This window comes from Scyliorhinus canicula, chromosome 12 (assembly GCF_902713615.1).
Source record: "Scyliorhinus canicula chromosome 12, sScyCan1.1, whole genome shotgun sequence".
Classification (NCBI taxonomy): Eukaryota; Metazoa; Chordata; class Chondrichthyes; order Carcharhiniformes; family Scyliorhinidae; genus Scyliorhinus; species Scyliorhinus canicula.
Window position 1 is genome coordinate 107650467 of NC_052157.1, and position 14771 is coordinate 107665237.

At 47.1% G+C, this 14771-nt stretch overlaps 1 protein-coding gene across 1 annotated transcript in view; it reads right to left on the bottom strand.

The window, feature by feature from the left end:
• Nucleotides 1–10547: 10547 nt before the first annotated feature.
• The window catches only part of LOC119974317 (scavenger receptor cysteine-rich domain-containing group B protein), a 49696-nt gene continuing 45472 nt past the window's right edge, over nt 10548–14771 (bottom strand). Inside the window, exon 9 of the mRNA XM_038813089.1 lies at nt 10548–11598. Coding sequence (XP_038669017.1) covers nt 11282–11598 — 317 coding nt within the window. The 3' untranslated portion in view covers nt 10548–11281. The remainder of the gene's footprint in view (nt 11599–14771) is intronic.

Genomic DNA, 14771 nt, shown 5'->3' on the forward strand with positions numbered 1-14771 from the left:
CGGCTCCTGGACAGAGAATGGCACTGATGTGTGGAACAAGTCGGATATTGATGGACAGATCATTTCTACGACAAAGTTCTGGACATGATAAAACATTGTCAAGTCTGTCCTCGGTTTCTGCTGAGGGACCTGAGAAGGGTGATACCAAGTGTTGTTTTGTGAAAATCAGCTGATATAGCTTTGTATTGGTACCGATGTGGAATGGTGACGTTTACGTGTTGATTAATGGTTAGTGTGATATGTGGAATGTTACATAGTTGATTTCAAATCTCTGTTAATGTCAACCATTTTGTCAACCATGGTAGAACCCTCAAGAGTATTGACAGTCAGAGAGATCTAGGTTTACAGGTCCACAGGTCACTAAAAGGGGCAATACAGGTGGAGAAGGTAAGAAGGCATATGGCATGCTTGCCTTCATTGGCCGGGGCACTGAGTATAAAAATTGTCAAGTCATGTTGCAGCTGTATAGAACCTTAGTTCGGCCACACTTGGAGTATAGTGTTCAATTCTGGTCGCCACACCACCAGAAGGATGTGGAGGCTTTAGAGAGGGTGCAGAAGGGATTTACCAGGATGCTGCCTGGTATGGAGGGCATTAGCTATGAGGAGAGGTTGAATAAACTCGGTTTGTTCTCACTAGAACAACAGAGGTTGAGGGGCGACCTGATAGAGGTCTACAAAAGTATGAGGGGCATAAACAGAGTGGATAGTCAGAGGCTTTTTCCCAGGGTAGAGGGGTCAATTACTCGGGGACATAGCTTTAAGGTGCGAGTGGCAAGGTTTAGAGGAGATGTACAAGGCAAGTATTTTACACAGAAGGTAGTGGGTGCCTGGAACTCGCTGCCGGAGGTGGTGGTGGAAGCAGGGATGATAGTGACATTTAAGGGGCATCTTGACAAATACATGAATAGGATGGGAATAGAGGGATATGGACCCTGGAAGTGTAAAAGATTTTAGTTTGGACGGGCAGCATGGTCGGCGCAGGCTTGGAGGGCCAAAGGGCCTGTTCGTGTGCTGTACTTTTCTTTGTTCTTTGTTCTTGTTTATTTTGCCATAAAAATATTACTTAAGTGTGTTCTCGTAGGTACACGTGCCATGTCCAGATGAGTGTTATTGCCTAGCATTCCAGTCAAACTGCGAGGCCTGGACACTTTGCCTGAACCCTGGGGGCATCAAGGCCACAGAGGCAGGGCGGCACGTTGGCACAGTGGTTAGCACTGCTGCCTCACGGTGCCGAGGACCTGGGTTCGCTCCTGGCCCCGGGTCACTGTCCATGTGGAATTTGCACATTCTCCCCATGTCTGTGTGGGTCTCACCGCCACAACCCAAAGATGTGCAGGGTAGGTGGATTGACCATGCTAAACTACCCCTTAATTGAGAAAAAAAGAATTGGGTACTCTAAATTTATTTTAAAAAGAAAGAAAAGACCACAGAGGCAACAGCCAACAATCAAACACCCAAGAGTGTGGGTTTCAGCACCGGGGATTTCCCTCCGACCAGAGGGTAAGTGTGTGGTTTGGGGGAGTGTATCTGAACTAAGTCCCCCTAATATTCCTGGCAGGTGTCTGTGGTCTAGAGGCTGCTGCCGTGGCCGGGCGTGCCAACCTGCCCTGTCCCCAGTCACCCAGAGGTCTCCAAGAGGCCTGGGAAATCCCGCAGGTGCCATTATGCTTGGCCAATGATTAGGCGGGGCAGTGACAAGGCCTCGCTGGGGAGGCCCTTAGTTCCCTGGTCCCGGGAGAATTTGGTAAATGCATATTTTAATGAGCTCAATCACACATTTAAATATGCTGACCTGGATATCACCCAACATGGGCGAGATCCAGATCGCGACGTCTCGTGAGGTTTAGTTGAATCTCACAAGAGCCTTGAGCGTCATGAATCTCAGACGTGGTCTCTCACGATAATCTAAAAAACACACCAACCATCGTACCAATTGAGCTAACCATCCACCGACATAATCATAGAATCCACAGTACAGAAGGAGGCCATTCGGCCCATTGAGTCTGCACCGGCCCTTCAAAAGAGCACCCCACTTAAGCCCACACCTCCACCCTATCCCCGTAACCCCACCTAACTTTTGGACACTACAAAAGAACCAAGAACAATACAGCACAGGAACAGGCCCTTCGGCCCTCCAAGCCTGGGCCGACCATGCTACCTGCCGAAACTAAAATCATCTGCACTTACAGAGTCTGTATCCTTCCATTCCCGCCCTATTCATAAACTTGTCCAGATGTCCCTTAAATGCCGCTATCGCACCTGCTCCCACCATCTCCCCCGGCAGCACGTTCCATATATTTACCACCCTCTGTGTAACATAACTTGCCTCACACATCTGTTCGAAACTTTTCCCAGCGCACTTTAAACCTATGTCCCCTAGTATACGACTCTCCTACCCTAGGAAACAGCATCTGACTATCCACTCTGCCCATGTCACTTAATGATGTAGACCTCTATCAGGTCGCCTCTCAACCTCCATCGTTCCAGTGAGAACAACCTCTCCTAATAGCTAATGCCCTTCATACCAGGCAACATCCGAGTAAACAGCTTCTGTACCCTCTCCAAAGCATCCACATCCTTTGCTAAGGACAGATCATTCAGGGTCAGGTTGGAGGACATTATCATAAAAGGGGCAATTTAGCATGGCCAATCCACCTAACCTGCACATCTTGGGATTGTGGGAGGAAACCAGAGCACCCGAAGGAAACCCACGCAGACAATGGGAGAAAGTGCAAACTCCACGCAGACAGTTACCCAAGGTTGGAATTGAACCTGTGTCCCTTGTGCTGTGAGGCAGCAGTGCTAACCACTGTGCCACCATGCCGCCACAATTACTGCCACAATTCTACTATTGACAATGGCACTAATAATACAAAGAGAGCCCTTGCAGCATCGAAGGAGGACATTCTACTCATGCCGGCTCTCTGCCGGGCAATCCAATCACCCCCAACTCTCCCTGCTCCATTCCTGTAGTCCTGTCAGCTTATTCCTCTCAATTGATCATCCAATTTCCTTTTGAAATTTATTGATCGTTTCTGATTCTATCATCCTCGTAGGTAGAGAGTTCCAGGGCATTGCCACCACTGTGAAAAAGGTTTTTCCTCAAACGCCAATACACCCCATCTCCCTGCAGACCAATGCGCGTAACATTAAATCCGTGTCTCCATGCCTTGTACCAGCAGCTAATGGGGACAGCTCTTCTTTGTCTACTCTTATCGAGACCTGTCATAGTCTTGGACAGCCTCTATCAAATCACCCCTCAATCTCCTCTGTTCCAAGGATATCAACACCAATCTCCCCAAACTAACCTTGTTGCGAACAGCAACAAAAGATGGCAGCACGGTAGCATTGTGGATAGCACAATTGCTTCACAGCTCCAGGGTCCCAGGTTCGATTCCGGCTTGGGTCACTGTCTGTGCTGAGTCTGCACATCCTCCCTGTATGTGCGTGGGTTTCCTCCGGGTGCTCCGGTTTCCTCCCACAGTCCAAAGATGTGCAGGTTAGGTGGATTGGACATGATAAATTGCCCTTAGTGTCCAAAATTGCCCTTAGTGTTGGGTGGGGTTACTGGGTTATGCGGATAGGGTGGAGGTGTTAACCTTGGGTAGGGTGCTCTTTCCAAGAGCCGGTGCAGACTCGATGGGCCGAATGGCCTCCTTCTGCACTGTAAATTCTATGAAACTGTGCTCTCTATGCTGGACAATCTCAGCAGGTCCGACAGCATCTGTGGAGAGAGAGAAGGGAGCTAACGTTTCGAGCCTGGGCGACTCTTTGTCAAAGCTTTCATCCAGACTCAAAGCATTAGCTCACTTCTCTCTCCTCAGACGCTGTCAGATCTGCTGAGATTGTCCAGCAGTTTCTGTTTTTGCTTCAGATTCCAGCATCTGCAGTAATTTTCTTTTATCTAAGGCTACTTAATCAGCTCCTCACCCAGTGTCATTGCCGAAATACATTCCTATACAGGGGCATCTCTTTTCTGCAGGGTACCACACCCAAACATTACGAGTAGGAGATCACAGAATAGTGATCAGAGAGGGAGCCTTGGCTAATTATTTCTCACCAGTCAAAGCATTATTCCCATACTGATTGTATCAGCCCTATTGTAATGCCAGCTATAATTTGCACAATGTTAAGATCAAACCAGTGTCCTAGCTGATGTGTAGGGTTTAGTTCCATATTGTGCGAGGAGGAGGAGTGAACCAGCAGGAGAGCTGGAATACAATTATTTTAAATAGATTGCAGGGTAAATCCCTGGGGCTGGTTTAGCCCACTGGGCTAAATCGCTGGCTTTTAAAGCGGACCAAGCAGGCCAGCAGCACGGTTCGATTCCCGTACCAGCCTCCCCGGACAGGCGCCGGAATGTGGCGACTAGGGGCTTTTCACAGTAACTTCATTGAAGCCTACTCGTGACAATAAGCGATTTTCATTTTCATTTCATTTTCAAATCCTCCAGCTGTAGCTTTGGCAGAGGGAAACGGCTGACAATTTCAGGAAATCAGCTCTTCTGGGAAGGAGAAAGAACCCTCTCCCCAACAAAGGTCTTCACTCCTACAATGGAACCAGCCTCTGCGTTTATGCTCCTCACCAGGATCCCTGAGTATGCACAAAGCAGCTGCCCTCAGGAGACTGGGCAGTTCAGTCGGTTAAGTCATTGCCCTGACCAATAGGGTAAAAGTTTCTTCAGGTTATAGATATCCAATCCACTTGGACAATCTTAGTGGGCGAGCATTGTTTGATTTGATTTGATTTATTGCCACATGTACCAAAGTACAGTGAAAAGTATTTTTCTGCAGCCAAGGGAACGTAGACAGTACATACATAGTCGACAAAAAAGAGTAATCGACAGAGTACATTGCCAAATGGTACATCGACAAACAGTGATTGGTTACAGTGCAGAACAAGGGGCCAAACAAAGCAAATAGATGAGCCAAGAGCAGCATTGGACGTGTTGAGTAGTGTTCTTTCAGGGAACAGATCAGTCCGAGGGAGAGATGGAGAGTCGATGCAGACATGCCAAATTTCTTTAGCTTCCGTAGGAAGGAGAGACGTTGTTGGGCTTTCTTGACCATTGCATCAATGTGACTGGGCCAGGGCAGACTGTTGTTGATGGTGACCCCCAGGAACTTAAAGCTATCGACCATCTCTATTTTAGAGCCATTGATGCAGTTGGGCCCATCTCCATTTCAGAGGCAGTGATGCAAATTGGGGGGGGGGGAGGTAAGGTGTCGTGCTATGCTTCCTGAAGTCAATGATCAGTTCCTTGGTATTTCCGACATTGAAGAGAGAGGTTGCTTTCGGTACACCATGTAACCGAGTGATTTACCTCCCTTCTGTCGTCTGATTCGTCATTGTTTGAGATATGTCCCACCACAGTCGTATCATTGTCATGGGCAGGACAGGGAAACTTCGGAGAGTGGTCAAAAGTTTGACTTTTGACTGCTCGTCAAAGATTCTCGTCCTGCCCATAATTGTGCCCGCAGCCCCGCTTCCCCCGCCAGGACAGGAAAATCTCACGTCACCTCTTTCAAAGTGGACACCAGAGGTTGCATACAATGAGCATAATTTGGCTGCAATCGAAGGCCACACGGGTGGAGAAATCTCACCCCAGTGAAGAATGGGGTACTCCTTTGAGGCAGAGAACTAATTCTGCCCTGCAACAACCCAGGCTGGCAGGCCTAACCCACTTAGTGCTGAAACCAGGCACAAAAGACTTGGAGACCATTAGAAATCTTCAGCAATCATCTTCATCATTTTGATAAGCTTAAAATGCCCATTTTCTTTTGGCAGGGATCCTGCGTCCCACCAATCCTGCTTTCCGGTGTGCCCCCCCGGCAACATGTTTCTCCGTTCCCACAGACGGCCAATGGGGTTTCCCATCACGGCCACCCCATGGCATTGGGAAACCCGTGGGCATGGGTGTGCTGCCGGTGAAGCAGAGGATCCCGCCGACGGAGAATCCCACGGGTATTCTTTGATAACGGGAGAAGTGGTTAAAGGGAAAAGTTATTGGGACAATCTCGATAGATGAGATCAGTAAACAAAGTGAATAGTCTGGAGTGGGGGGAGGGCAGAAGCGGGGAGAGGGGGGTGGGGGGGGCAGAGGGGAGAGACAGGGAACAATAGAGGAGAGCCAGGGAAGGGGAGGGGGGAGGCAGGGAAACGTTAGCAAACTTGGCATCCACAGAAACAGGGAAAATAGGGAAGACGGGAGGGCCGCAGAAGCGGAAGTGGGCACGAGACGACAACGTCAGCGAATTCCGTCCGGAAGAAGCAAGGGACAACACCACGAACGGATGCCTACATATGTGTGTAAATAACTTTGCCAAGGGTACAGAGCTGCCGCTGTTGAGCGGGGGCACAATACCGTCCGCTGACTTTGCAGGGAAAATTAAAACTTCAGCAGCAGCAGCGACCCATGGGGGGAGGCGGGGGGGAGGGGAGGGGTGAGTGGCCCGATGGGAGGGAGTGGGAGGACTGAGGCACGTGGGGTAACGTCTAGTGGATTGCTGATGTATATTCTCTTTATGCACTATGTTAATGTTCACTAATTTGCTGTGTTAAGATTATTACTATTTAATATAGAAATTTTGCAAAACCTTAATTTAAAAAAAAACAGCAGCAGCAACCGGGGGGGGGGGGTTTATTTTCCTTTTTGTAAGGGGCGCATTCTCTAGCCTGTTTTGAATTTAGTGTTAATTTGCTAAACTGTTTATCGTTTAGAGGGTTAAGTTGTTCTGTTCTGTTGGCATGTTGCCCTTCTTTCTTTGTATTATTTTCCTTTTTGGAGGGTTTTGTTAACTTATTGAAAACTTTGAATAAATACATTTAAAACAAAACAAAGTGAATAGTGAAACAGTCCAGAATTTTAACGTTTTTTTTATTTGGTGTAACTTTGAAATAAACAACAAAAAGGATACAGCACGTAAAATACATAATCTCACAACAAGAGTTACTGCATCATTAATGCAAGTCAGACATTTTTCTGGAATCAACTTCACACTGCGCTTTGGGAGGCTAACGGCCCTTACTGAGCTTCCCGTAGCATGGAGTCTGAAGAAATGGGCAAAAGTGTCCAGGACGGAACATGCACACGAAAAGTAATTAAACAAAACACTGCTGTTGATTATAAAACCACAAGATTGAAAACCATTGTAAAGGGGCCCCCAATTGCAGTCGTACAGAGTCTACGATCAACAAAAATGCATTTGCGTGAAATTTGAAATCAAAAAGAGATCCCATCATCAGCACATAATTTTTATCCATATTTTCAGCTGTTTGTCAATTTGAATGCAAGTTTTCTTTTCTATAATTGTCCTCTCTTTCCTGCCAGTCCTCTCTTTCCTGCCAGTCCCCTCCTCCTGCAGCCCTCTCCTCCTGCCAGTCCTCTCCTCCTGCCTTGGAGACTCGTGTTGATACTTCTTTCACGATGTCAGTAAGATTTTCTACACCATCTTTCAACTTTCCCATTCCCAAGGTGTGAACATGGACAATGAGGTTAGAAGACTTTTGAAATATAAAGGGCGGGGTTCCCCATCCAGCGACACCGGAAACGTGACTGGGCGGAGAACCACGTGTGAGTCATAAATCGTGGCCAATGCCGGTTGCTCGATGGAATGCCATGCTCCGGTGCCTCGACAGCAGCGTCAATGCATTCTACTCCGCAAGTACAGTAAACACCGTTGGCACATCATTAACAAACCCGACCCCGTATTTTCCAGAGCCTCCGCGATGCTCCGCCTGTGTCAGGAGGAATTACCGACGCCGTGTTTCACTTGTGGTTTTCAAAATTGGGAATCAGGCACCGTGGCTGCTGAGGGAGAGAGAGAGGAAGTAGGACATGTTCCCAGAGGCGTGATCATGGGCTGCCGGTCCAGCAGCTGGCAGAGGTGGGGGGGGGGGGGGGGGGGGGGGGGGGGTAGACGAGGGGATGGACACTGGGGTCGGGGTGAACCCTCCGGAACACGGACCCCCATTGCTGTTGCCTGCAAGGCAGCCATTTTGCTGCACACCCCACTGATGGCCCACCGTGGACGGTGCTTGCGCTTTATGAATCCGTCGTAATGGGTGCTCTCCCCCTGCACAATCTGCCAAGTCTCAGTTTTTAACTGTACTCTAATGGTGCTATCAGCCGTTTTTCCAGATAATCAGGGCAACATCCGAGATCCAGGCCACAGGTCAGCAATGGCGGGAGGGGGATTACGGGGCAGAGAGGAGCGGGGGTCAGCAGTAAGGGCAGAAGGGGGGGTGTGGGCTTTCAATAAGCTTCCCAAATTTCGATTGGGTCCCCAATGCCGGGTCCCTCAATCAGCCACTGAACAAACCTTCTCGCCACCGACTGAATCAAGGCAGAGACAGTGGGGTCTGTACCTGCACCCGATTAAATACCCCCATCACCAAACTCATCTCAGGAGAGGCCACTAAATTCCACTCATTATGTATCACAAGTGGCAGATACTTAGCCACAAGGCCTGGGTCTCGGATGTTGCCCTGATTATCTGTAAAAATGATTGATAAAAACACGGCTGACAGAACCATCAGAGTACAGTTAGAAACTGAGACTTGTGAGACCAAATCCTAAATGGAGCAACCTCCAGGCAATCCATGTGGATGTGACAAATGAACAGCAAACTCTTGTTCTGTGCTATTCTGCAGTGGGAATTGGCTGAAGCATGTGACTGGAACTCTTCAACAACACATTTTGTTGCTTATTCATTATTAGGCCTGGTCTGTGATTTGGTATTCTGATATTATTGACCATATATTTCACAGTCCAAAGATGTGCAGGTTAGGTGGATTGGGCATATTAAATTATCCCTTAGAGCCCAAGGAGTGTAGGTTAGATGGAGTTATGGGGTTATGGGGGTGAGGGCAGGGAAGTGGTAGAGTGCGCTTTCAGAGGGTCAGTGCAGACCGGATGGGCTGAATGGCCTCCTTCTGCACTGCAGGATTCCCATGGTTCTATGATGCTGCAATGAGGGCAGGGCAAAGGCAAAAAGAGTAATAATTGCCCCTCTCTGATCTGCCAATATACACAAGTCAGACAGGTTAATCTCCTCAGGACGGGCAAGGTTGTGTTTGGGGCGAGAGGAATGGGGTTGGTGGTTAGGGGATGGGGTTCGGGGTTAAAAATTTGAAATCAGGAAATGTGTTTCCAACTGGGCTGTGTGCATGCCTGCTGCTGTTGTTGGTGGTGGATTGCTTATTGGCACTTGTCCTGTCACGGAGAGGGAAAGACTTCAATATAATATTGGGAATCCGATTTAATGGCTGCTAGCCAAGGGCTCGGGGAGCAGGCAACTAAATGGAGAAGGGAGCTGTAAAAAGTGAGTGTTTTTCATATCATCTGTGAGTCAGGAGGAGAAGGTAAAGATCCACCAGCATTGACTGGAACCTCACTCAGTTGAACCTTTTGGGGGAATTTGAACATGGTGATCAGCACAAAGGATGGAACTGAGTCTAGAGGGTTACGGGGACACTGGGAATTGTTAAATATGCATGAATTCTGAATATGTGCATCAGGAACCCATTTCCTATCTGGCAAATTTTGGATTTTTATCCAAAACTGGGGGGGGGGGGGGGCTGGTGGTAGCTGACACAGTTGACCCACTCCCTGGAATTTTAATTGGAAACTTTGTAAGTTTAATTCCTCAGGTCTTGGGAAACTATAGCAAAGCTCGGACACTCTTGGGATAAAATCCTTCACAGCATTCCTTCTGGGCCAGTCATCCTTCCTCCATGATCTTCAATTTCTCCCATCATCAGAACCATACAAATACCGTCCCTGGGATTGAACCCTTATTGAACCCCTCCCCTCCCCAAAGGTCAGTAATCCTACCTGGATGAAAGGTGGCATGCTTTGGAGGTGTGCAGACAAACCCAGAACTCCAGATTTCCAGCATGTTCGGACCCCTACCCCCAAACCCCACTCCCAGCATGTTGACAAGTAAACATTGTCCCCATTCTCTCCGCGTGAGCTGGAACAGTGAGCATTATCACGTACCCAAGCTAAAAACCTAGTTTACTGTACACTTCAGCAGTTAGTAATCAGGAATGGGAATTCTTTCTTCCTTAGCTATGGATGTTGGCAGTGTTGCCCACAGCTGAGGTGGGCTAGCCCAGTATACACTGGGAATCAAATCCCGGGCCTCCCTCTGAATGACTCACTCTACAATTGGCAACTAAACCATTGATGGTGATTTCAGCGAAATATTCAAACAAAGAGCAAATGTTAATTGCATGGCACTAATCTGATCTGAAAATCTTCAATGGCAAATTGCCAAAACGGAAGCACTCTCTCTTTCCCCTCTCCTATAGTATATTCTGAAGGTCCTGTTAACGTTTGGGCTCCTTCTTGTTCTGGTCATAGCTGCCATGATGGTTCATGCTTCCCATGCTCTTGGTTCAAGTTTTGGGACCGAAAAGCAGTTCCTTGGAAGATTATTCAACATTGTGCACTCAATTACAGGGAAATAGGAACCGAAGTAGACCATCAGGCCCTTGAGCCTGATCTACCATCCAATTAGCCCATGGATGGTCTGCAAATGAATCTATTTATCTGCCGTTTTTAAGTGACCCTAATAACCTTGCTCAACGAAGAACTATCAATCCCATTTTTGAAATTTCCAGCTGACCCAATCTCAACAGTTTATGTTAGGGGTGAGGGGGGTGGGAGGAGAGAGAGTTCCAGATTTCTACAATAAACCTTTCTTCCTGAAGTTAGCTATTTGCAGTTAACTTTATTCAGACAGGAGTGGACTGTACGTGCCAATGGAAATGCATTTCTGCCCACATGCCTCTGAGAAGAAATCTACTCACCTGAAGCAGATGGGCATTCCCAAAGCACACTTAAAAATAAAGGGGAGATACAGACGAACCTCGATTCCCTGGGAGAAGCAGTATTTCAAACTGGCCACTTGTGAGACCTATGCAGCATTCTTCATTGATATCATTGGCAAACGCCTCACAGGCTGTGCAAGTAGCAACTTGCTTTGCCGTCTGCCCCATGGAATCAATGCAAGTCCACATACGACTACTGCACAAACAAACTTCTCCTCCAAGATGCCCAAGAGCACATTTTGCCAGTACAGTAAATAAGTGTGTTTCATAAGATCATGCAAGCTATACCTGTAACAGGTGATAATCTTAAAATATATAAAGTGCACATTATACGGGAATTTCAGTTTGGTAGTTTTGAGCTATTTACACATTTATAGATTTACATATATTCAACGCGCCTCGCCACCTCCACAGCCAAAGGTTGGCACTTTTATTGAGATTGTTCATAGAGTGCACATCACGCTTGCATCTTCCCCATGGTCACAGTTATGGACTTCCCAGCCAATGTGAGAGCACTGGATGAGCAAGCTCTCATTTCCTTCGCATTTTAAGTTGTCGAGGTGGATGATGCCCGCGCCCTGCCCGAAATACGCCTCCACCTTGGCAGCCAGGGCTCTGCCACAGCCCAGTTGACTGCAAACCACCTTAGCCGCCCGCAGGTCCCAGGCATCGTCACAAACCGTCCCCCACTGCGCCATGAGATAGATCTCCACCCGGCCTTCACATCGGTGCCGTCCGTTCACAAGTCGGATTTGTGATTCTAAACAGGGGATTAAAAAAAAAATCAAATGACAATGTTACCCAACACTCAGTAACAACAGAAGGCATTTTCCCAGAATGTTCAGGGAAATTAACCACTTGTTAAATACCTATCCCATTTGTATATATCCCTCAGAATATAAAAACAGACAGTAAAAGTTTTTACAAATATATAAAACAAAAAAGAGTGGCTAAGGTAAATATTGGTCCTTTAGAGGATGAGAAGGGAGTTTTAATAATGGGAAATGAGGAAATGGCTGGGGACTGAACAGGTTTTTTGGGTCGGTCTTCACAGTGGAAGACACAAATAACATGCCAGCGACATGGATTGGAAATTAGCAAACGTGACACCACTGTTTAAAAAAGGAGGTAGGCAGAAAGCAGGAAATTATAGGCCAGTGAGCTTAACTTCGGTAGTAGGGAAGATGCTGGAATCTATCATCAAGGAAGAAATTGCGAGGCATCTGGATAGAAATTGTCCCATTGGGCAGACGCAGCATGGGTTCATAAAGGGCAGGTCATGCCTAACTAATTTAGTGGAATTTTTTGAGGACATTACCAGTGCAGTAGATAACGGGGAGCCGATGGATGTGGTATATCTGGATTTCCAGAAAGCCTTTGACAAGGTGCCACACAAAAGGTTGCTGCATAAGATAAAGATGCATGGCATTAAGGGTAAAGTAGTAGCATGGATAGAGGATTGGTTAATTAATAGAAAGCAAAGAGTGGGGACTAATGGGTGTTTCTCTGGTTGGCAATCAGTAGCTAGTGGTGTCCCTCAGGGATCCGTGTTGGGCCCACAATTGTTCACAATTTACATAGATGATTTGGAGTTGGGGACCAAGGGCAATGTGTCCAAGTTTGCAGATGACACTAAGATGAGTGGTAAAGTGAAAAGTGCAGAGGATACTGGAAGTCTGCAGAGGGATTTGGATAGGTTAAGTGAATGGGCTAGGGTCTGGCAGATGGAATACAATGTTGACAAATGTGAGGTTATCCATTTTGGTAGGAATAACAGCAAACGGGATTATTATTTAAGAGATAAAATATTAAAGCATGCCGCTGTGCAGAGAGACTTGGGTGTGCTAGTGCATGAGTCACAGAAGGTTGGTTTACAGGTGCAACAGGTGATTAAGAAGGCAAATGAAATTTTGTCCTTCATTGCTAGAGGGATGGAGTTTAAGACTAGGGAGGTTATGTTGCAATTGTATAAGGTGTTAGTGAGGCCACACCTGGAGTATTGTGTTCAGTTTTGGTCACCTTACTTGAGAAAGGACGTACTGGCACTGGAGGGTGTGCAGAGGAGATTCACTAGGTTAATCCCAGAGCTAAAGGGGTTGGATTATGAGGAGAGGTTGAGTAGACTGGGACTGTACTTGTTGGAATTTAGAAGGATGAGGGGGGATCTTATAGAAACATTTAAAATTATGAAGGGAATAGATAGGATAGATGCGGGCAGGTTGTTTCCACTGGCGGGTGAAAGCAGAACTAGGGGACATAGCCTCAAATAAGGGGAAGTAGATTTAGGACTGAGTTTAGGAGGAACTTCTTCACCCAAAGGGTTGTGAATCTATGGAATTCCTTGCCCAGTGAAGCAGTTGAGGCTCCTTCATTACATGTTTTTAAGGTAAAGATAGATAGTTTTTTGAAGAATAAAGGGATTAAGGGTTATGGTGTTCGGGCCGGAAAGTGGAGCTGAGTCCACAAAAGATCAGCCATGATCTCATTGAATGGCGGAGCAGGCTCGAGGGGCCAGATGGCCTACTCCTGCTCCTAGTTCTTATGTTCTTATGTATATAAAGCCAAATTGGAAAGCTGACAAAAAGATACGGGCCCAGATTTTCATGTGTCCATACCAGAACAGGCACAAGCAAGAATCAAAAAAGGCAGATGGGACCCGATTCTAGGATTCCTGCCCCCATTCCCGTCATGTGGGATCTTTATGGCCCCAGGATAAATGTGCGGATAGTGATTCTGCACTCTTTAATCCCACCCTTGACCACTCCATTGTGGAAATTGGCATTTTAGGTTCCCCGCGATTTCACTAGAGCCAAGCCCGCTCTGATAGGAGACATTGTTCACGGGACCACAGATGAGTCATAAACCATGGGGTTTAAACCAAGTCTAGAATATCGAACCTTTTGACAAGCAAGTTCAAAAGGTGTTGATAACTTCTCATGTCATAATGTAATAGTGTATGTTTTTAACACAATGGTTGATGAAAGGACATTGTTCTTAAAAGATAAGTGACCATTAAATTAACCGACAGTTTCATGAACACTTCAGAGGATTATTATTTTCAAGTGGAGTTTGAATGGTCCTGTGTTGTATTGGCAGTTTTATGAGCACCTGAGATGATTTTTAAAAATTGATTTTGAGTAGCTGTTAGTTTAATTTAACAATTTTATGAGCATCTCAAAGACTTCCCAATGTTGCAATAGGTTTCATTAGTTCTGTCCATTGTAGATATTGGATGGGTGGGCATGAGAAATATGGAGGGGGCATGGGGCTAGTAAGGGGCATGGGGATATTGGGTTGGGGGTATGGAGATAGCACCCCGTGGGTGGGGTGAGGGAAAGGGTGCTAACACTTATTTACTGAGCTGGGTTGATGTCCCAGTGAAAGGAGGTAGGTCTTCAAATCGCCCACACAGACATCCACCTGCCTCCACAGGATTGCCTCTGGTGGCAAAATCCTCAACTCCAGCCCAGTCCCACCACTCCACCAGATGCTCCAGGGTCTTGTGCCTCCATCTCGGAGTCGGAGTCCACTGCCTCCGTCATCTTGGCTTCCTTATCTCCACGCAGTTCTGCAACGACCTGCGCAGGCTTTGAGTGCAGCACCAGAGGAAGATTGTGAGGAATATACTCTACTGTGTCTGGTCTCTGTGGCTGTAGAAGTGAGCTCCGGGGCGGGGAATCTTTGAAAGAAATGGTCTTCTGGACTGAACGTGGTCTACATGCTTGTGCTGGAGACAACCCTGGGTTTGCACCTGGTAAGAGATAGGGCCCGTTCGGCGAAAGATAACGCCAGGGACCCACTGGGCACCACATGCAAAATGTTGAATGAACACTGGGTCACCGGGCGCAAACTGCCGAATCAACCGATGCCAAGAAAGGCCATGTCCCTGCCATTCGTGAGTGCGGCATACGTTTCCGCCAATGTCCGTGAAAA